This window comes from Denticeps clupeoides, unplaced genomic scaffold (assembly GCF_900700375.1).
Source record: "Denticeps clupeoides unplaced genomic scaffold, fDenClu1.1, whole genome shotgun sequence".
NCBI classification, from domain to species: Eukaryota; Metazoa; Chordata; class Actinopteri; order Clupeiformes; family Denticipitidae; genus Denticeps; species Denticeps clupeoides.
In genome coordinates this window covers 99,549-123,763 of record NW_021629732.1, presented here as the reverse complement: position 1 = coordinate 123,763, position 24,215 = coordinate 99,549, and the positions used below count along the sequence as shown (strand labels likewise).

Below are 24,215 nucleotides of genomic sequence, written 5' to 3'. Positions count from 1 at the left end.
CCAAGCAAAGTGTCGCATGATGAGAGGATAGGAGAAAAATACCCAGTCACTGGCGGAGGTATCGTCTGTTCAGATCCTGTTCTTATCATAAGCAAATCTCCGGCGAGTCGAGACTGATCCCACATCAGCACTTAGGGCCTGCTGGCTCCTTGGGGCTCGGTGATGTGCTGCTGCAGTGCCCTCTCTTGGTGCAGAAATGCAGACATTTCAGGCTGTGCCCATAGTTGCAATATATATACAGTACAGGCCAAACGTTTGGTCACACCTTCTCATTCAGTGTGTTTTCTTTTTTTCAGACCATTTACATTGGTAGATTCTCACTGAAGGCATCAAAACTATGAATAACACATGTGGAGTTATGTACTTAACAAAAAAAGGTGAAATAACTGAAAACATATATTATATATAAATATTATATTCTAGTTTCTTCAAAATAGCCGCCCTTTGCTCTGATTAGTGCTTTGCACTCTTGGCATTCTCACAATGAGCTTCAAGAGTGGAGTTTTTGGCCCCTTTGCCTTCACTCTGCAGTCCAGCTCATCCCAAACCATCTGGATTGGGTTCAGGTCCGGTGACTGTGGAGGCCAGGTCTCCACTTTTTGTTAAGTACATAACTCCACATGTGTTCATTCATAGTTTTGATGCTTTCAATGAGAATCTACCAACGTAAATGGTCATGAAAATAAAGAAAACACGTTGAATGAGAAGGTGTGTCCAAAATTTTAGCCTGTATTGTATAAACACACACACACACACACACACACACCACACATATATTGTTCATGAAATGCCGGGACAGTGAATGCCAGCTGATGGAATGTGAACTCCTCTTGTTAACATTTTAAGATGATGCTTTGAAGGCCTATTTACTCTGATGTTGCGTCATGGAGTGATTTCAAGTGCAGGACCTCCATGATCGTGTGAGTCATTTGTCCCGTGTCTCATCCCGACTGACAATGAAGTCATTTCAACCCCAACCTGACAGCTTGTGTCATGCTGAGTTCAAACCGTGTGGGTAGTAATCCTCATCCATCCACTACGTTATATTATGTAGGTGATAGGTGTTACGCCAAACATACATCGGGACTGACCAGTGACTGTAAACCGCATTTCTGTGTGTGATGCAGCTTAAAATCCAGTTGTGCTTGAGCGGCATGCATTTTGCAGCAAGCTGATTTTTAAATGAGTGATTCCATTTTTCTTTTGGAATGGAGCAGAGGCATCAATCATTTAAAGCAACCCCTCGCTGCGCCATTTTGTCTGTGTTTACACGTGCATGCTCTAAACGAGAGAGAGAGTGAGTGGGAGAGAGCAATGAGAGGGAGAGAGTATGCAGACCTTTTAAGTTTTTATTAGAAGTTTTTTTTTTTTTTTTCCCCAGAAGGGAGGGTGCAGTACCGGATCATGTCCACTGGGTGGCAGTGCACTTCAGCTGTTGCGGCAGCAGCATCAGCAGCAGCAGCACAGCCCCCCTCCTCACCACCATGCAGTGAGACCTCCATCTGTTTGTAGAACGAGTAGTATGCGTGATGCGCGCAACAAGGATGAACGGAACAAGGAACTGAGTTAATCTTTCATGTGGATGCCTTGAATCGGAAGCAAAAGGTTTTCCCTTCTCCCCACGCACAATATTCAGCTAGAACCAGAAACATTTCGATCGACGGAGGATCACTTCCTGCCCATCTGCTCTGCGACGCTACAAGTGAGAGGGATGTAGTTAGCAGGGTGGACACGGTAGCCTCGGTGGCCATTGAGCACCAAGTGGAGTAGGGGCCCATTAACGGTGCCTTGGATTTATTGTCGCAAGGCGCGGTAGCCGGAGCTTCGATCTCCTTTTCCATTGACACCCAGCCGGGATGGTGGTGTTGAGTTTTCGTGGTCGATACCCAAACTGCTCAATCAGAGGTCACCGTGATGATGGACGCTTGGCTTGCTGCGCCATTGAGCCCAGCCTCGGCTCCTGCACCAGGCCACGTAGCAAATTGATAAATTGATCGCTTGTGATTGCGTTTTTAGAGCGGTCTCCTCCCAGCGAAGTAATTAGGGTTATTGCCTTGATAAAAGGCGTTGTTTTAATAATAACAATAAAAAAAAAAAATCATAAAAAAAAAAAAGCCTGCAGCACAGATATATTCCGTGCATCAGCACTATTCATGCATCTCGCTGATGATGGGCTCATTGGAATGAGAAATTGGACACAGTGTGATTTACCGGCCGCTTCGCCACGCGCTCCAATTCACTTACGGCCTATATCTCTTACCGGCTCTAAACCCCCACCCGGCGGCCCCAGGTCCCTCCGGCTCTCAGTAAATCCGGACTGACAGCCTCCCGTCCACCGGCTCTCAGGAGCTTCTCAGGAGACGTTCTCGATCTGGGAGGCCTGTGGAGGTTTTATCCTTCTTGTTCTGCGGCATCATCTCCATCATTTCCCCCCTCCGAGCTCCTCAGCCCCAGAATGAGTTCCAATCGACATGAAGATGGGACGTCCCCACTACGCAGTCGCTCTCATTTTTATCACAAAGTAAACAACGACGAGTGCTTTAGGCGAGGAGTTGAACAGCCATCAGACTTGGACCTGCATGGACTAAAGACCCCAGTTTTACTGGCCGGTTAACGCCGGTAGCGAGCGCTAACAGGAAAGCTTTCTGCCGCTGTTGCAACATGCAAATGACATTCTGGGCTGTTCAGTGCAGGGACTCGTGCCGCACTCCGTTCTGAAGGTAAAACTTGCATTGTGCATTATAATATCCACATCTTGTATGATATGTGTTACTGAAGCAGATTTCCTGAGCAAAGCCAGAATGGAAATTTTCTCAAAATACAATCATTTCAAGCTGGCAGGTGCAATCTGGCAACACTGCCCCCACTTGTATGAGGCATTTCGAACGGTTCTCGGTGGTGATGGCGCATTGTTGAGTTCGAGCTGAAGACAATGGGAGGCTTGCAGGGTGAAGTGCGATGTTTTTTTTTTTTTTTTTTTTTTTTTGCCTTGCGGCACCCGAGCCCGTACGAGCTGAGCACGGCTGGAAAAAAAAACGCAAAAAAAAATTCCCTTTGAACTCTCCCTCTCCGGCAATTAACTAACACGGCTCTGCAGGGCTCGCTTGAAAATGCACGTCGGCTGGATGCGGTCTGCAGGAGCCCTCCGCTGCGGTGCCGCTCCGGAGGGACGCCGCACGTGGCCGGTAAAATATTGGCTCTCGGTCGGGTCTTTAGTAGCCCATCATTAACAGGCAGCGGCCGTCAGTCTTGCGCATCGACGTTTCCCCCGTCCGTGCCGCATCTGGAGAACAGCCCCCTTGTGTGGAAGGGGTTGATCAGGGTGGTCGTCAGGCTCTTCTTTAGACCGGAGACCCGACACCGCGCAGCGGTTGTTCAGAATGCCTGACAGTGCATGAATGCTTGAGGAGGTCTTCAAATCGTTTATCTGATTCCTCTTCCTGTTTGTTGTGCAACGTAAAACTTTGCTTTTCTGCACGGGTCTTCCCCCCTATCCCGCGTAACTGTTGTCAATCCGTTTTAAAAATTAGGGTTGAAATTATGCAGCGGCGTTCTCCCGCTTGTGCCATGCTTGGCCATAACATTATGAACACCATTCGAGTACTGATCTGGAGTCAAGTTTTTGTCATCGTGAAACACTGAAGCACAGCACACAGTGACACAATGAATCGTGTCCTCTGCATTCCACCCATCGGCTTAGTGAGCAGTGGGCGTGAGGAGTGTGGGGGGTGGGGGCACCTTGCTCAAGGGGACCTCAGTGGCATCTTGGTGGTTCGGGATTTGAATCCGCAACCCTCCAATATGGTGAATATTAGGACTCCACTAGACCTCTGAAGGGGTACTGTGGCATTTGTACAGCAGTCCTATAACTTGTGCAGCGTTGCCACCATGGATTGGTCTTGTTATTACAGCACATCCCAGAAATGCTTGACTGGGTTGAGGATTTGAAGTCATCGCCTAAAATCAATTTTGTGTCCCTCAAAACATATTTTTGCAGCGTGGTGGGACGTAACATCAAAGAACACCATGGTTTGTCCACTGGATGCAAAACAAAACATGATTCGTCAGACCAGGACAGCTTCTTCCATTGCTCCGTCGACCAGTTTTTGGATGCTTGTGTGCCCATCACATGTTTGCTTTTGGTGGTGGACACCAGACAGCATGGGCACAATAAATAACATAGGCAGTGGTGGCCTAGCGGGTAATTGGAAGGTCGCGGGTTGAAATCCCAAATCACCAACAGACCCCCGCGCCTTTCATGGCTGCCCACTGCTCACCAAGGGTGCTGGGTTAAGTCCTTGCAGCCTGTGCTCTCTGTGCTCATCAGTGAGCTTTGTAAGGGCCTTGGCCACCCGTGAGCCTGCTGCCTGTCCACCTTCTTCTCTTCCTTGGACCACTTCTGGTAGGTCCTGACCACTGTTTTGGTGATGTCAAAAAGTCTATCCCATGCTGTCAATTTAAAAAGCTTCATTGATTATTAGAAAACCTTTTTCAATTTATTGTAGCAGAGCTGCAATGACTAAAGAAGCAATAAAACTGGTCAAATTCACACTGCAGTCTCTATAGGGTGGTAGCAGCCTAGTGGGTAACACACTCGCCTATGAACAAGAAGACCCAGGTTCGACTACGTCGTCAATGACTATTTATTTTTCTTTTCGCATGTTTTCTATTCAAATACACACATTATACACAATACACACTCAGGGTTAGGGTGGTAGTAGCCTAGTGGGTAATACACTCGCCTATGAACCAGAAGACCCGGGTTCAAATCCCGCTTACTACCATTGTGTCCCTGAGCAAGAAACGTAGGGACTGTCCCTGTAACTACTGATTGTAAGTCGCTCTGGATAAAGGAGTCCTGGTAAATGCAGTAAATGTAAATTCACATTAGACAGCAGAAAAAATGGTCCCTGCATGAATGTAACACAGAGCCATGACGTGAAGACCCCCCCCTTCCCCGTGCGCGCTCCCCGCCTCCGACTGCTCCGCATACGGATCTAGATCACGTACGATTGCGTAGAGGGAAGCGGCAGCCTGCCGGCGTCTCGCAGGCTCCGGACCGGACGGGGTTCCGATCCAACTTTCTTTTTTTTTTTTTTTTTTTTTGCTGCACGACCGGCTCGTCGTCGATCCCTGTGCGTGCAGAGGTGCGATAAAATATATATATAAAAAAAAAAACGAAAGAAAGGAAGACGGGAAGCATGCATCTGAAAGGTGGCGGCGATGCAACACGTTGCCGGCTCCCCGGCGCCGCGGCGGTGGCGGCGGACGCAGCGCGGGGTCCCCAGTGAAGCCCGGGCGCCGAGTCGAGTCGAGTCGAGTCGAGCACCCCACCGCGCCGCAGCGCACGGCACCCTGGACCGTTCGGCGCGTCCGCGGACAACTTGGGAAGTTCTCGGAACGCGACGCTCCCGCGCAACGCTTCGGGCCGATTAAGGCGCCGATCGTCCGGCGATGTAGGCGCCGCAGGGACCGAGCCTGTTCTGCGGTGATGGTGACTTTCCAGCCGCCCGGACCCCGGCCCGCGTTGTGCAGCTAAATCCGACGTCGCGCCCGCCTCCTTCCATTTTACGCACGCCGCGCGCGCCCGGGCGGGAGATGGCCGCGGCGATCGCCAGTTCCCTGATCCGACAGAAGCGGCAGGCGAGGGAGTCCAACAGCGACCGCGTCGCCACCTCCAAGCGCCGGACCAGCCCCAGCAAAGACCCCCGCTCCCTCTGCGAGAGGCACATCTTCGGGGTCTTCAGCAAAGTCCGCTTTTGCAGCGGAAAGAAAAGGCCGGTGCGTCGGAAACCAGGTCAGTAACTTTTCCGTCCAAGGGAGGCGAAGGCCTTTCCTGGGGGAACCGAACCCGTCTCCGACCATTCTCCGCAGCCCACGGTCACATGCACGTTAGATGCAGACGTGTCCATGCATTTCTGCCTGGCGTTGCATTTTCTGGTTCCAGCCTGACCCCCCCCATCCCGAACACACACACACACACATGTTGATCCCTGCTAGAGAATCCATGTAATAAACACTGCATTGCACCACGGACCACGCCGAAGGCATGTTTACAGGTGACCTGGGCCCCCTTCCCGGTGGGTCCCCACTGCACCAAGGCGGCGGTGCCAGCGGCCCCCTCCGAGCACGGCCTCAACCGGCCTCAGAGTCCTAGAGGCGGATCAATCAAGGGTGAACGGAACATCGCATTCCTGGAAAGGCTCAAGCTCCTTTTTAAATTCACAGCCGTGCCCTTTTCCGCTCGGGTGACGGCTGAACGCGCCGCGCCACCGGTGTTGCATTCAGGCCGCATCCCCGCACCTCTGGATGCCGTCCCTGTCTCCTGGCGCTGCGGCCAGGGGACGAGGGGATTATCTGTTCGGGCGCGTCGGCCGCTCTTGGAACGTCTCCGGCCGGGGAATTTAATTAATCTGTGCCGAATTAATCTCCGGCAAGTTGATTTGTATGGATAAGAAAAAGTGCATTGCTGCTCGAAATTTACACCGCGCCCTTTGGGTGGCCCCCCGATGACTTGCTTTTCAGCAAATTCCGTTTTTTGCACTCAGGTAAGACGTGAAGTGACTTGTCCCACTTTAGATCCCTTTCTTTCGCTTTGAATTGTGAATTTACCGTTGACGTAAATGCAAATTTCATTGCTCAATTAACATTTTACAGCCTTGCAACATTTTTCATCTATTTTTAATTCACTTGCACAAAGAAGTGGCACCAGCAAATGCATGAACAGTTTTCTTCGCATACGTCTCATTGTAATCACGAACATACGAAAAACGTCTTAATTCAGGTAGGCTTCGTATATGTGCCATTAGCAATATAAAATTACTAGAATATTACCGATGTTGAAGGACTGAAGGATTCTTGGTTGGGTTTGTAGGTTGTAGAAGGCTCATTATCCCGCCTAATTAATGCCGTTTTTAAACGCGGCGTCGCGTGCTTTTCTAGGCCACATGGTGCATGTGACGGACGCGTGTTTGACTTGTGTGTCGCTGCTCCTGTGTTTCAGAGCCGCAGCTGAAAGGCATTGTGACGCGACTGTTCAGCGAGCAGGGCTTCTACCTGCAGATGCAGCCGGATGGCACCGTCAGTGGGACCAAAGACGAAAACAGCGACTACAGTGAGTCCCCGCGCCGCTCCCTCACCTTCAGTGCGAAAAGGGCGAGCCGACAAACACGCCATCACGTACTTTCATATTTCATCCGCATCGTGCGCTAAATTTGTCATCCGTTCAGATTTATTTGGAATCTAATTTGCAGCAGTTTGTAATTCAGAAGCACCGAAGTGACTAATCTCTGAAACAAAGAGACTAATCCCAGAAACCAAGCATATTTGAGGGTCACAAACCAGTTTGTGGGTTCTTAAAAATGAAAAAGAGAAGCGAATGAATATTTCATACTTCAATCCCGACTCCCAGCAGCAGGCGACGTTGTCATGAGCTGTATATTCAGACGGCCGCGCTCCCCTCCCCACGTCTCCTCTATCTGTCCGTCCGACTTCTCCTCACCTTCACAAACTCTGCACGCTCTCGGCCTGACCTGTACGCCGAGGAGGAACGCTCCGGGTCCGGTGATGGATGGCGCGCTGAGCTGAGCTCAATCACCTCCTCCATCAGAGCCGTCCGTCCTCCACCCGCTCCCCAAAAAAACAAAATCTACTCTAGCTGGTGTCAAATGGGACACTGAGTTATGTTACCTGAGGTGGCATCACGCTTATAGACAGGCTGTGCCAACGGAAGCGCCTGACATATTTACATTTCATTTATGCGTATCTGCAGGCGTTAGTGGGAAGGGGCCATGTTAGAGCTTAAAGGTCCACTGACATGATTTTTTTTTCATATAATATTATATTTCATATAATACCATATATGTGGTGTAGAAATACAGCCATTTTTAGCCAGTCCCTCAATGAGATATCCCCAGGACGCGCCGTTTCTTTGCATGTTTTCAAGCAGAAACGGGAGGTAACCTTTCCCCTTATGACATCACAAGGGGAGAAATTCCAGATACGACCATCTGAGCTGCAGCTCAGTCAATATCGCCATTTCTAGCCACCGCAGGACCATCGACAGGCTAGGGGACATCATATTAATGTTAAATAATCTCACTAATTTCACAATAGGTGACCTAATGGACGAATGGTCAGAGGAATTCTCACAGTACCTCCTGGGCCCTTTCTGGCTGTTGCAGGTGTGAAACAATCAGAATGCCCCTTAAATCCTTGTGCAACTCCAGAGACAGAATATTCTGTGCTTTCTTTTACACTTTAGGCTTCCATTATCTTGTTCTAACAGCCTTCATTTAAAGATGAAATGTGCAAAATGGAAAACCTGGTAAATTTATCACATATGGGCAGTAAAGGAACCCCAATTCGGAACCTCTCATGCTCAAAAAAATGTGAGAGTGACAAGAACATTAACACATAAACACAAAATGGAATTGCAGGACGTTGTCACTGCTAGCTGGTTTGCAGATCACCTCAGTAAATCTGGGGAACACGTTGTCTAGACGTCCTTAAGATTTACATCAAAACCGTTGATGATTTTAGTGTTTTCAAACCTATTTGTACAGATTGCACCTTTAAAGCAGTAACTAGATGGAGAAGATGGGTCCTTTTGGTTAAAAATGACTTATGGAGCAGCTAAAGACATCTGGAAATGTTAGCCAGCAGGCGTCAACACCTGCTCTTTTTATTCAAAGGTATTCATGCACCTGGGCGGCGGCGGACGGTCACGGCGGTCGCTCGAGGCGTTGCGCGCACGGACGGGGCCCTCGTCTTTCCGGGTCCGAAGCCCCGCAGAGCGAGAACGAACGCCTGGCGAGGCTCTCTTGCTCATTACGCTCCCTCCTGCTCTGTGGTGCGCCCACTCAAGCTAGAGTGGGTTTTTTTTTTTTTTTTTTTTTCCCGCCCCAATCGCATCCGTGGATTATATCACCTAGCCGCTTTACTTTTACCAGCGTGGCCCACATTAGCGCGTCCAATGAGCTTAGCGCGCGCTTTGTTAGAGTGGCATTACTCTGCACGGTCGGGTTGGCGTTACGGGGTTCCGCGTGAAGGAGGCATTAAAAAGGGCCCAGATTTCTGGTCGCTGGCCTCAGGAGGTGTGTGAAAGGTGGTGGGCACGCCGACCGCATGACGCCTGTCTCGACGGCCTTCGGAAACAGGGTGCGGAGGTCAGCAGGTATGGTGCAAGGGCACATATTTCCACCCTCCCCCTGGAGAACGTCTCTCGGGCAGAAACATGGCCGCCCGAGAGGTCTGTTCGCACCGCGCCAGTTAAAATCCTGCAAAGAACACAGCGGAAAGCTACCAACGTGTTTAAAAAAAAAATCCAACGCCCCCGTACACTGTCAGCCTCGGAAACAGTGACACACACGCACACACACACACACACACACACACACAAAAACCATATTCCTTACAAGCACCCTCCTGATTGATCCTTTATCTACCCGCCACACACAGACACACACCACACACACACTTATTTTGTTCCCACATATTCCCTCTCATCTGTCCTCCCCCAGCATTTCTGCCTTCATCCTACACACTCCTCCTCCTAATCCGCCGCTCAGCTGGCAATCCCCCCTCGCTGCTCCGCCCGTGGACCTTCTGTATTCACTTTCAGCGCCTAAAGGCAATTTGTGGGCCGACAAAGAACCCCCCCCCCCTTTTTTTATTCTGGAGTGAAATTGAATCTGGCCGGCGAACAGGCAAGCGTTTCCACTTCGGCACTGTGCTAAACAGTAAGAATTTACTAATTTCTTTGTTTGGTATGGAATTGCATTAATTTAATCGCCTTTCCTGCCACTGTAGTCATCCGTGGCTTTGGGTTTTTGCCAGTTTTTACCCAGTTCACTTTGCGACGTGTGTACCTCGGTTCCGTCTCCCACCCACTCACACCCAGAGCCTCGCACTCTTCCATTTGAACGGGTGCTGGTGGGTGTTTGGAAAGGTATTCATAGTTAAAGGTGTAACGGTAAGTCATGCAACAGAGCAGTTGGGCTCTAACAGTTTGTCATTTCGAACATTTGAACGTGAAAATAGAGAATTTGAGTCTTTCCCAGTATAGCTGGGGAAATATATCTTTATAGTTTATAGCATAGAAGTTATAACTGGACATTTATTCAAGTTATGCTTAATTCATACAGTACAGGTCTCCCCTTTTTGTTAAGAACATAACTCCACATGTGAGAATCTACCAAAAAAAACTAAGAAAACACATTGAATGAGAAGGTGTGTCCAAACTTTTGGCCTGTACTGTATATAATTACTACATATAAAAACGTCTTGTTTACACATTTGAACCTACGTGTACAGGTGAGCTCAGGTGCTGGTGTGAAGTGAAAGCTGAAAGTGAAGTGATTGTGATACTCTACACAACTACCGGGTACAGTTCAGGATTCGAACCGGCAACCTTGAGATTACGGGTCCGCTTCCTTGCCCGCTAGGCCACCACTGTCCCATGCAAGGTAGGTTATTACGGATGGTTCCCCATCGCTGAACCGGTGGTCCTGTCTGTGCTCCACAGCCCTGTTCAACCTCATCCCAGTGGGCCTGCGTGTGTTGTGGCCATCCAGGGGGTGAAAGCCGGACTCTACGTGGCCATGAACGGGGAGGGCTTCCTCTACAGCTCTGTAAGATCCTCTTCTTTCTCCCGTAGGGTGACCAGATGGTCCATGTCAGGGCGGACGTTCAGCTATGCAAGACCGGGATTTCACAATAGCATTAACATTTCACATTAGGGTTTTTTGCTGTGTTCTGATTGGTCGGTATCGCCTAGTCAAAGTGGCAGAAGGTCTTCAGTGGTTCGTAAAACCTCCAGAAGCTCGTAATGTCCTCCCTGACGTGGACTTGATGGCCACCCTGGTCTCCTGTGTGTGTGTGTGTGTGTGTGAGTTTGTTTCGCTTTGTATTGTGTTTTCAATGTAAACCCCTTTTTCGTGCTAGAAAAACCCTGTAAAGTGTGTGTTTTTGTTGTGAAGTTGTAAAGTTGAGTGGTCTGTTCTCAGCTCAAACTCTGGAAACTCTGGGAGCATAGATTCTTTCCCCCCGTTCTTCCTTTATTTATGTGGGTTGCCTCCGGGTGCTCCAATTTCCTCCCAGAATCCTTAATCATGCAGATTTGGTGAATTAGCAATGCTAATTTGGCCCTGCTTTGTGTATAAGTAGCTGGCCTGCTAACGCTACATAATGTAATATCTTACTTTTTGAAAGGTCTGGGAAAGTGCTGCGTTTGTGAGCAACAGAGGACAGGTTATTTAAAAGTCCCAAGAAAACACCACAAGAGGTTGGATTTTACGTCATTCGGGGCACGAAAACAGTGATAAGATACAGATCGTCCATTTCAGTGTCCCACTTTATTACATGCATCAGCTTGGCACGAAAATGCAACAATACGGTCAAGCTTTGATGATCATGTACTAGTATATAATGCTAAAACATTATTATATGAAATCACAGAAAAAAAAAAACTGAAGGAAGGTCTGTGTTTCGTCTTCGTAAAAACAACACAATAATTGTAATGTTTTTATTATTTAGTTACAGTTATGGAAATATGTATTTATAACAACAATATAGTTAAGATTAATTGTTATTGAGGATCGCGGCCCAGTCCTACAAAGACCCATGTTCATGAAAAGTTTTTATGAATAAAACAACTCACCATAATACTATAGTAGTGGCATAATACCAATATCACACATTTTTCATGATAATAGTAAATGTCAAATTTTATGCATCTACTCAGAGTGAATGCATGTTTGTTTTCTCATCTATGTCTTGGTTTTAGAAAGTACTGATTACAGATTTACTGATAGCTGCAGAAGCATTAAATAGGTGTTAAATTATGCAGTATCCAGAACTGCAGACAACACCCAAATAAAGTTCAGTAGTATATGGAACCTGTGGCTTCCTATTTATTGTCATGTGTCAGTATCTGTTCCATGTCTCCATATCTGTGGAACTTATGTTTTTAAGCCTCTCTCTCCGGTGGCGATGGGGAAAAGGCACCCAGAAATAATAACAGCGTTAAAATGGAGATTTTATCTATGGCCCCTGGACCATAACTCTCAAAAACAAACACAGGGCCCTGAGATTTATCAGCAGGGTTTCAAAACTCCATTACCGCCTGTCCTGTGTGCCTTCCTGAATTTTATTTCTTTTCTTTTTTTTATTGGTGGTGAGGGAGCTGAGTTTGAGGAGTGCTGCGTTCTCCTTCATTCTTCTGGGTCCGGTTCAGCTGCAGAGGCTTTCAGAGGAGGAATAAATCCCTATGGAGTGGGATAGCAGTGGTTGGGATGTATTAGTCCGTTTGACATTAAGCATAAAGCATGGGGACTCTGGCTTGTGCCTCTTAGCATCTCGGTTCAGGCGGATCTCAGTCGGAGCGCCCGAGTGCCTTTATGCAACTCTATAAACATCCATTATTAAAGCCTTCATTTATAAAACTTTTAAAACGCAGGTCGGATTCAGGAAATAGGCGTACAAAGACGTGAAGAGGGACCTCATCGCGCGGATCCGGACTTTAGCCAACGCTAGAACATTTCCTTACTTATGATTTTGCCGTTAATGCCGCCATATTCCACGTCTGGTTGTCTGATCCCATCCTCGCTGCAGCCCCCTGTGGTCTCGATGCAAGAGACGAGCGAACGGGCGAGGCACTTTTCCACATCAGAACTGAAATGGCCTATATTGCGTTGAGCTATTCTCAGAATACTTAAAAAAAAAAAATCTTAATCTGTTTCATCATGACACAACAGAGAGCTGAGACCGTGTTACATAAATACAGGGGAAAAAAGAGTCTGTTCATTAGGCACAATGGCTATATTCGCGAGTCGCCCAGCAGACATGAAATATGATTTTCGAGAGAAAATGAGGTTTCTGTTGCTCTTTTAAACACAGAGACGTATCACAACGATTGCTTGAGGGAAAATGTTTCAGAGGCGGAAGGAGAATTAAGGTTTGTAAAAATAAAAGTCTAGGCCCTGTATGTACAGTACAGCGCTTCGGTGTAGTAGCAGCGTTCCGTCGCGGCTTCTTCACCGCGCAAGGCTTAGATTTGGAAACTGGAACAAGCTCTGGCAAGAACCATAAATCGTAAGCGGGTTCTCCAGAGTACGGTTTAGTGCGGTTATGACCTGTTTGACGCGTTTTTATGTGAATGGAGGTGGCTTCTTTCCATTCCATGTGGGTGTTTTCCTCTGCCTTCGCTATTGAACGGTAGTTGCACAACCTGAAACTGACAATAGAAAATGGCTAGAATTTATATATTTTTAGGTGGTCTTACACAAAATAAGGCAATTAAGGCAATTCTCATGGAAATAACATGACTTTGAAGTTGTGGTTTATTTACCTTTTTTTAACTTTTGCAAAATTCTGCAGACACAGGCTTGAATTGTTTCTAAAATGAATTTGTTGTCTGCAGGCATAACCAATCACGTTGCTTGTTTCTACAGACATTTATAGAGTGTGGCACTTGCTGTCGAGTGAAAGTTATTGTCGTTGTGACACACTGCAGCACAGCACACGGTGACACAACAAAACGTGTCTGTATTTATCCATCACCCTCGGGGAGGGAGCAGTGGGCAGCCACGACAGGCGCCCGGGGAGCAGTGTGTGTGGGGACGGTGCTTTGCTCAGTGGGATTCGAACCGGCAACCTTCTGATTACGGGTCCGGTTCTTTACCCGTTAGGCCACCACTGCCCCGCTGTTACCGGATTTGCTCAGCGTTACAAAATATATAAAATGACACATAATGCAATATTTTGTTGCGTGTTATGACAAACACTGATCATAATAAGGTATAAAATGTTGAGGTACCTCATATTTCAAGTGGTGTTGAGTCACAGTCTTTGTTGTGAGCCATTCATCATGGGAACAGAAAGCCACGCTGGTCTAAAGGAAACAGGCAGAGGCCGTACATATGCAAACAACGGACCACACCGAAAGTGTGCCGCTTATTTAAAATAATGAGCATGTCGCGTAATGCGGAGTCTGTTCTTTTTCTCTGCGTACGTTTTTGTGAATGGAGGAGAACAGGAAGGGTTTGTGCCTCTTGGCACAGACTGTCAGGACCACGAGCCAAACAAAAAAAAGAAGTTGCAGCTCTGCCCACTCCGAGCACCCAGATCCTATATTAATAAATATGGGCTAATGGCAACGGCACGACAGCTTCTAACGTTGGGCATCTAGGAAACTTTCAATTAACGCCACATAAATTCTCAACATTATTGATCTATTGAAGTAGGCATACATTTTTATGGCGTATTATAATGCATATCTGCACATTCATTTATCATCAGATTAGTGCAACATGGGCTCACTTCTAAAATGTGTATTTCCACATAACAGATAATAGCAAACCAGACTATCTGCATCACTGCATTTGGTATACTGCATGTATACACTATATGCATTGTAGAAATATTTTTTTTCTTTATAATATTGAAAATTTGCCCACATCTCTTTCTGACCTGATGTGCAAGTGGCTTTAACGTGACTTGCAAGCAACTTGTGCGCTGGAGTGTGCCGCGTTCGGCAAAACGATAACTTATTTACGCCGTTCCCCTCAGCTGCCTCCGCTCTTCTCAGCGGCGCGTTCTTCTCGCTGCAAAGGTGAAACGTTGTTAATTATTTAAGTTCAATGGGTGGACGTGTTAATTAACTTTGGTGGAGGTGCGACTGTGTACTGTCACTTTTGGCCACAAATAAATGTACTGAATTCTTTATTTTAAGATGTGAGGCCTGACTGCGTTCATGCCGTCAGCAGGATCATGTGACGCTGCAATATTTGGGTTCGGCCGCTCCCGCTCTCCACCGCCGCCGCTTCGCCACGCTCTCTCTGCCTCGGCTCTCTCTGAGGCGGGGGTGCAGATATCGTGGCCGCACTGGAGCTCTAATTGTTCCATTACCTGGGGGAGCACCAGACCTGATTTTAGATTGGAGGGCCAGATTTGCGAACGTCTGGTGTGCAGCAGCAGCAGCGCAGCGAGGTCTTGGCCTTTTCTTTTTGCGGGCGTCTTTTAGACAGGCCGAACGCCGCAGAGTGACGTCGGGAGTGCCGAGATGTTCTCTCCTGCTCCACAGATCAATAGGCGCTTCGTTATGTCGCGTGTTGGGTCGTGTTATATTAACCCTGAGGGCCGGTCTTATAAACCGGCCTCACTGTCCTTGTAGAGTTCTCCAAGGGCAGCTGACACCGAGATACGTGTCACATCAACTCAAGTCACGGCGGGGGTTTATTGTCAGGTCGTCCATACGCAAGTGTACGGTGGAAGGAGGTAACGGTGCAGGATACGGTCTAGAAAGAAAAAACGACTGCAAAAACGAATAATAAACAACGTCTGTAAGAAATAATAAATCACGTCTTTCTAATAAAGGACCAAATTAATGCATGTTGTGTATTAGACAAGATTTGAGATTAAAATAAATAAGAAACGATAATGCATTTGGCCCTAGGAAACACATTATGTGCACAACAATGCACAGATTAACTGAGCGGATATTGAATGTGAAAGTGAAACACTGCAGCGCAGCACACGGTGACACAACGAAACGTGTCCTCTGCTTTTAACCATCACCCTTGGTGAGCAGTGGGCAGCCATGACAGGCGCCCGGGGAGCAGTGTGTGGGGACGGTGCTTTGCTCAGTGGCACCTAGGCGGTGCCAGATTCGAACCGGCAACCTTCTGATTTACGGGGCCGCTTCCTTAACCGCTAGGCCACCACCTCCCCATGTACACAAGTATGGCCAAAAAGCAGCTGCAGAACGGTGTAGATACCTAACCGGACGTTGATCCGAATGAGATACAAGAGTAAGAACTATCTGCATCGTATAACATTACCAGTAGTTAAAATAATGCTACTTATGTGCCCCATCCTAGTCAGTGCAAATCTGACGCTACTATTGGTCCTAAATGTCTTGAGTAGATGTAAATCCCTTAAAAAATCCTTTTGTGGGAATTTCAAGGCTTTATAATAAGGTGCAATTTATTAGTTAACAGCACCTTTATATTAGCGCTCTATGCTTGTCTTCGGTTTATGATATTTTGTTGCTGAGCCGCGGCTCCGTGGTGTCTTGTCTCTGTGGGCTTTTCTCTTGGCTGATTTAGTGGCTCTTAATTAGCTAAAGTGGCCCTAAAACAGGCCTAGCGATGGGAAGGAGACGGGAATCGCCTCTCCGCCTGCCCCACCCCACCCCGCCCCCCCGCGCGCAGCTCCAGGCCGCCAGGCCCGGGGAGGTAAGATCCGCGCTGCTTAGTCAGCGAGCCTCGTAGCGCCGCGCCACTCCGATGTGCATCAGCCGCCCGCGAGGATGCACGCCCCCCCCCCGCGCGAGCGCCGCTGCGGCACGTGTGCAGGGGCGCACGTGAGAGCGGTCCTGCTGCGCGTCTTCGGATGCACGTTCCACAGCCGCGCCGATCGCCGGCATCTGTTACGAGAGAGGCATGCATCGAGGACAGGGCCGGCTGCAGGTGTCACCTTCTTCTGCCTTGCAGGGGAGCTTTGTTCTTTTCTTTCTCTCCGATTCGGCCCGCCCCCCTCTCTTTTTTTTGTTCCTCCCCCTCTTTTTTGCACGCTTCATCCTGGGCAAATTGGATTGTCGCCTGCTGAAGGAACGGGGCGGCGATGGTAGTGATAAGGTTGTCACTTTTAGAAGGTTTGATGTGCTGCCAGTTGTTCTTACGTCAGTAACCGGATATAGTGTTTAGAAAAAAAAATCCCGTCATTTAGGAACGCTAAGCGTGGCGCAAATAAAAACGTAGGAATTTTCAGAAATGCACAGAAAAAAAAAATCCACTGAATAATTTATTTTCTACATAAAACATGAACCTTTCGTTTTCTCCGCATTGTTTCATCGGGTAGGGTAGTTTGGTCTTGATGTAATCGGTGTGTTATGTGTGTGTGTCTGAAGTGCTTTATGCTCTGAAAAGTTCCTCCTCCCAGTCCACCTGTGCATTGCTGCAGGGCATGATGAAGAGACCCTCCAATCTAGGGCGCAGCAGCTACTGGATGCCGTTCAAAGCCTGTCTTTCTTTCTTCCTCCCTTCAGGATGTCTTCACACCCGAGTGTAAATTTAAGGAGTCTGTTTTTGAGAACTACTATGTCATTTACTCCTCGACGCTGTACCGGCAGCATGAGTCAGGCCGGGCCTGGTTCTTGGGACTCAACAAAGAGGGTGTGGTGATGAAGGGAAACCGCGTGAAAAAAACCAAGCCCTGCTCACACTTTGTGCCCAGACCCATTGAAGGTGAGTGGTTCTGCAGACACCACGGGCCATTACGGGCTTCCGAGACCCACGTAACGCTCCAGGAACGTTACACCAACCCCATCTTGGCTGGATTTACAGCTGCTCTTCCCTTTATATTAACAGATTTTCCCTCTCTTTCTATCCGAACCCTTCTGTGCTCTCCTCCGCAGTTTGCATGTACAAAGAGCCGTCGTTGCACGAAATCGAGGAGAAGCAGCGCTCCAGGAAAGACTCAGGGACTCCCACCATGAACGGAGGTGGCAAAGTGGTGAGCCAGGACACTACAGAACAGGATGGCTCATAGCCAGTGGAGCGCCCCCTGGAGCCGAACTCCATTTCATACTCCTTGCTGAAGCGAAAAGAGAAGAAACCGAACCAACAATAAAAGATAAAAAAAAAAAAAAGAGAAAGAAATGAAAAAAGGAGAAAAATGGAATTCTTGCCTGTGAAATATTTTAGAAAAAAAAAAACAGAAACAAAAATGATTTGAAAATCAGGACATTTACATTTTATGCAAAAGCCTGCTGAAGGCACCAGGAAGACCATCTTCTCCATGACAATGTTAACGTTTCAAAGTTAAGCTCTGAACTAAGCTTTAAGCCATGATAGAGTCTCACGCATTGATTTATGAATGCAACTGCACTTTCTCTTGCTTCGATGTGTTGTTACTATCATTATAAGTATATGGTTGTTATTGATAATGACTTTTTTTTGTTATTTTGCCATCACTGATGTATTATTATTATATATATATTTTTTTTCCCTTTTTGGTGGATTGGGGGGGGGGTTGTATTAATCACAGCACTAGATTCGTTCACTGCTTTTTTTATTTGGGGGAGGGGCAAGGGGCAAGTTGACAGTGTAGAATACCGATTCCGTGATAATCGACGTGGAGGATGCAGAAACCGCTTTCCACGCCAGACCCTTTATTCCCACTGAAGAACACACTGCCCTTAACCGGTGGAATTAGAAGATGAGCATGGAGAACCGCCCCCCCTTGTTAACGCTGCACCTTCATTAGCTCACCGTTGCATGTTCACCACACGCTTCTTTTTTGTGCGTTCTTCTGGGAGCTCAAACTAATAATCCTGCCAAAAGCACAGACTGCCCTCTCAACCAAGTTGGCTCTTGTCCCTCAAAAGGCAAAAGCTCACCACTGTTCTGATAAAGGCCATGGCCCTGTGTCTCATTCAACGTCCGGTTACGTAATTACGCCGTTCTGTAGCTGCTTTTTAGCCACGCCGGGCGCCTGTCCAGTGGGCACGGCGGTATCATGCCAGTGTTGGCGTAGCATTAAATTGTGTCTCAGAGCGCAGGGCCTTAGCGGTTCCACAGCAAATAGCCGGTGATGGTGTGGAACCCACACTGTCACTGTGTGCTGCAAATATGCACTGCCCTTTACTGGCCTAGACTTAACGATCTCCCGTTCGTCTTAAACGTCACAGCCATCAGTCATTTCCCTGTCATAAGAACTGAAGGACATGTCAACATTCACGGGCTGGAATTAGCACGTTCAGAAGGCCGAAATGGTGGAGGCTGTCCATGGGGGCCCAGGTTCTTCTCTCAAACTCTCTAGGCGATGGGAGGTCATGCGTCTTCACCGGTCAGTTCAGAAGAAGCGGAACCAGTTGTCACTCACAAGATACTGTTACGCCTCTGACATGTCTTCCATATGAGGAGTGACACCAGCATTATACGGGGTCAGTGCGGGGTTTGAGCTACCGGGGGAGGGCAGAACGAGCCTCGGAGAAAGAAATGGACTTCCTCTCTCGATGTTATGTATGGTTTGGTATTTGCCATGTCGGAATGGTCTTAGGACAACTTGAACTCTTTGTTTATCTTTGCTAGCGTTTGCACCTTTTATTATTTCACCTTCATACGTCATAAAATAGGGAAATATCCAATATAAGCAGCAAGATACAAAAATGATTAAAAACCTTAAAAAACTAAATTAAAAAATGATGAAACTGAAATGTTTGTTGCTTCTTTTTTCGGCGGAAATGCATTTAACTTTGACAAAAAACCCTTAAAAGTGTAACAGTTGATATATTTGTTTATCCATTTTCTAATTTTATTTATTATCCAACAAAAAAAGAAGAGGACAATTACTTTGCTACTGTTCTCTAAGCAGAAAAAGTAGATCTGTTAACATGTTTTAAGATTAGTTTTAATCTCATATTTTCATTATAGGCATGACATATGGTAAATACAGACATTGTACATTGAATAATTTCCTTATTTTTTTGCTCAAATACAAAAAAGGGCTTATGTCCAATCCTACAGTGATACATGCAGAAAACGATGTAGGGATAGTTTTGACCAATGTTCCATGTTTTTCTTATTAAAATAACAATCCTAGGAAACATGAATGCACAATAAATTATATGAATAAGATAATAACGCAGGGAAATTAAGTTGAATATAATTGTTCACTTGGGTGTCCCATGGTCAGAATTACAGGATTTTAAGAAGTTGAGTATTAAAACAAAAATGTAATTTTTTGATGTTTATAAGATAATTTAATTTGATAATTCAACAATTTTAACCAGAGCATCTACTGCTTAATGAATTTCTTAAATATTTACCACTTTATCTAGGCTAATTCTAACACATCTAATCCAGCAGAGATCTGACTGGTTGAAAGTTTCTTTCTCCCCCCGTTAGAACACAGGCACAGCTCCTGTCATGTCTTGAGGACGGCATGATGCAGGTATAAATAAACTGCTCTTTGCCAGCCCTCTTTGGGGCCGTGTTCCCTTCATCTTTCTCCTGGAGTGCCGGAGATGTCTGTTAAAATTTCATGATGGTCCAATACAAACAAGGGCCGCTTTCCTGTGTACAACATGAAAATGAATCTCCACGTCATGGTGACAGGGATGTTACAAAACCACAAACGAGCAACCTTAGATGAAGCTCTGTTTTGTCAAAGGGGGACAGCACTTAAAAAGCTATTTTTACAGCCCTATAAATAAAATGGCAGCTCCGAAAGGCTGTCAAAAGTAGCATCACTAATATTTCCGGTCTTTAATGATCTGCACTCATAGTTTTACACTCATAGTTTCACTTTCCCATTTGATACTACTTGATACAACCTAAAGGTTTCTAAAATTCTATTTAGCATTATTTAACATTGAACACATTAACAAAAAAAATGACCTCTCACGTAGCTGTAGATGCTCAGAGACTATATTTTTAAGTGTGGTCACTGTCATTGTGAAACACTGCACATTGCAGAGCACATGGTGCAACCCGCCAGGCCAACCACTGGGGCTATGTTGAAAATGAATCCAAGAGGCACTCCGCCCTCTGCATCCAAGACGCAGGACATACAGGGGTCAAGGATGACCTGTCCTTGCAGCCCTTGCACACTGCAGCCCTCAGGCCTCCTCCTTCAACCACAGCAGCTGCTGATCTCAGGACTTGGGAACGCACTAACTTGGGGTTTCTGTGTAGATAGATAGTTGTTCATGGGTAGATGGCTTTCAGAAGGGATGCTTAAAGGTACAATGTGTAAGATTTGGCCACCGAGCAAATGCTTGCTTCATCAGAGTATTTCACTTCAAAACTGAGAAGCACACTTAATAATGAAAAAATGACTATATACACAACTATATACACAATTCCAAAAAACATGATTTTCGGATAGAAAGAGGCGCAGGTCTGGATGCTCTTGCCCCGCCCGGAGCATGAAAATGGCTGGGATCAGAGAATCCGCTCTGTCTTCCTCCGTCTGTACAAACCGAAACACTACAACGGCCGCACCGCACCTAGTCAGAGGCAGGGAAAGACCATTAATGCGCGTAGTGGTCCATTTGCCGACAACCTGTTACTGTAATAACCTGTGGACAGTTCCTTTCAGCAAGGCTGCCATATTTCCTGCGGAAACATAAAGTGCGCCTAGCATAGCAGGGCCTTGCGGCGAGTGCCAAGTAATGCCGCAGCGGTGTCAAATCAGAACTTAAGACAGTGTTACAATTCATATTTAGTGTTTGAAGTACTTTAGTATCAACACACATGAAACATTTTTTCAGTAATAAACTCCTATTGCTAAAGAGATTAGCCTTGATAGTTGCTGACAGGCCGTAGAGCGTTTTAGCTGGTTAGCGATGCTAACACCGCTGTCACTACAAGGCAACGCATACGTATTGTGAATAAAATCAAATGTGTTATTTCCATATTCTTTTGATCTTTTGGGCTTGTTTTTACCATTTTAACATATTAAATTAGTACCTTTAGCACTCATTTTTTAAGCATTGTTTGACTGCAATTCAATATGAGTGTTATAAACATAAGCAATATTTTTCACCTAGTCACAGTTAAGACATGACAATGTCCCACATATCGCATTAAAAGCTGACCGTCAAGGCAGCTGAAAATAAAACAAAGTATTAAGTCGGAACTGAACGTGGACAATCGTGTCAGCCCGATGTTCCTCATCCACGGAGAACTTAAAATTAGACTTCTTTCTCCATGTGGGCAGCAGGAGAATAAAGACAACATCTGAATGCTCGCAGAGGAGAGGATGTGCATTCAGAGGGGATTTTATTAAATGTCGCATGTGTCCTAACGGGCACAAGCGTTAAATAAAGAAGGTTCCGCGTTGATTCTAGTGTTTGCGTGGCAATATTTGTCTTAATCAGCCTTAGGCAGCTTACTTCACAACTACTCCTACACTCGCTTGACAGCGGGAGCCGTTTGATCTCGCACTGAATAAAATTGTCCTCGTGTGAGCCACCTGCGCACTGCTGTTAATTGGACTGAGTTGCTGTCCTTTCACCATAAAAGGTTGGTAGTACCCTAGTGGGTGACACAGAAGACCCAGGTTCAAACCCCACTTACTACCATTGTGTCCCTGAGCAAGACACTTAACCCTGTGTGTCTCTGGGGTACTGTCCCTGCTGATTGTAAGTCGCTCTGGATAAGGGCGTCGGATAAATGCTGTAAAATGTAAAAGAACAGGGTGGCCGATGTCCCACACTTCTGTGATGATTGGATTGCCGTGGAAGGACGGCCGCTCCATTGTACCATCCGGCTGCCTCAGCTTTTTGTGGCTCCAGGTCACAGGATCATAATAGACCTGTGATGCTCACTCAGCAGACGTCCCCAGTCATCAGATAGGAGCGTCTGAAGGTGTGTGTGTGTGTGTTCAGGGGTCACAACTATAGTGTCTCAGAGGTGAAGCAGTATGTTGGGGCAGGTGGTGCAGATCTTGATCTGTATCAGGGAGAGCTGACACAGAGAGAGTCGATGGAGGAAACTGTGGAAGGAAGGAAATGGAATATTGTACCTCTGCGATGGATTAGATGTCTGTTAATGATATGAACCTTCCTCCAGTGCTTTAGAAGGGCACCAGGACATCTGAGAATCGAAAAGAACACTATAGTTATGAGCTTGGTGCATAATTTTGCACGATAGGTGGAAGTAAAAAGATGCAGAATAACTTGCTGCAGGGGGCAGATAAGATCGCCCTCCGCTGGTTATTGTTTGCCACCGCACTGTGGAGGTGCACAACTGAAGAACAGAGGAGTGGTGCCAGGAGGTGATGTTTGGGGGGAGGCGTGACATGTGGTCTGTGCTCCACAAAAAATAAGTAAATGTCTGCTGCAATTTGTCAAATATAGACATCTCTATATGTCTAAAACACATCAATATTCTCATTTTCTACATAAATCAAAAAACATTTTGTTCCATGAAAGCTCAGTAAAGTATCATTTTAAAATGCAAACCATTTAGAAGGGTGAAGCAGAACATTTCTCGTCCACTAGGTGGCGCAAGAAACGAACATGGACCTGATCTGCCATGGCGACTCCACAGTACAGGAACACAGTCCCATTAACATGACATGAGCACCGCATCTGATATGAAATAGGTCACCATTGGCATGCTGTCTTATATTACGTTTTCCCCGCATCCTGATCTTTGTTGAGAATCTTATTCTCATCTCACCTTGACCTCAGGCTTTGCTGAGGGGGAGAATTAAGGAGTCAGCAAAGCAGCATTGATCCTCTGCGATCTCAGGAGTGGCGCAGCCAAACAGGATCTTGTCTATATTCTAAGAGGGCGTTCTCTGTGCTCATATTGAGTGATGGCTATTAGCTTTTGGATGGATTTCATGTCATCCAGCAAAAATTCAATTCTACCTGATTACAATAATCACAATAATGCATATGATTAGAGTTGTACTAAAACTTCACCCATCAACCTATTCCACAAATCTTTAAAGCAGTTCAAATTAGGACTTTCTTTTGAGGTCTGGCCCTTCCCTTATGACGTTCTATTTGCATTATAATCAGCTCAATAGTAATCACACAAGCAAACAACACACACCTGGAAGCAGCTGATATAGATTTTTTTTGCTTATTTAAGCATCCTCATGAATTAATATTAGTTTCTTGTTTGACTTTTGAAGAGCTGTCACGAGAAGTACCATCTCAAATAATTGAATAAACGGCCTACTTTGATTGGAAAAAGGTTTATAAATTTTTTGTTTTAAATTTTTTAGTGTCCCCTCTGGGGGGTTGCCGCCTTATCGTGGTTGGGGGGTTTGTGTGCCTCAGTAACCATAAGCTCAGTCTTCATGTGGGACACCCAAGTTGGACAGGTCTTAGGATAGAGGCCTGACAATGTGCAATCCAGTTTCATGTCAAACAGTTAACAGCTATCCAGAGCACCCCACCACACCCCTTTCCTGCCTCTGTTGCCACCATGTGCCCCCTATACACTTTTCTGGCTGTCCCCTCATATATGCCTGTTTAGAACCGGCCCTGATTATGTGGACTGTATTCTCAAGATTTTAAACAAAAAAAGAATGAGAAGTAAAATGAAGAACTGTGGCAAAGTCACAAATGCACTGTTTTGCACAGTTATTAAGTGAAGTGCATGTGGCGGATGCTGTTGTGGCCTCACGACTCAATCTGGGTCGCAGCATGCAAAGGCGTTTCAGGCTAGGTGCAATGGTGACCTAAATTG

General features: G+C 46.4%; 1 protein-coding gene across 1 annotated transcript; it reads left to right on the top strand.

The window, feature by feature from the left end:
- The first annotated feature begins 5,390 nt into the window (after positions 1–5,390).
- Positions 5,391–19,219, top strand: LOC114773090 (fibroblast growth factor 12-like). The gene is given in 6 exon segments (XM_028965616.1): positions 5,391–5,797; positions 7,004–7,114; positions 10,526–10,557; positions 10,560–10,631; positions 17,048–17,246; positions 17,417–19,219. Coding segments are annotated over 6 exon segments (747 nt in total). The 5' UTR covers positions 5,391–5,598; the 3' UTR covers positions 17,551–19,219.
- The last annotated feature ends 4,996 nt before the right edge of the window (positions 19,220–24,215 follow it).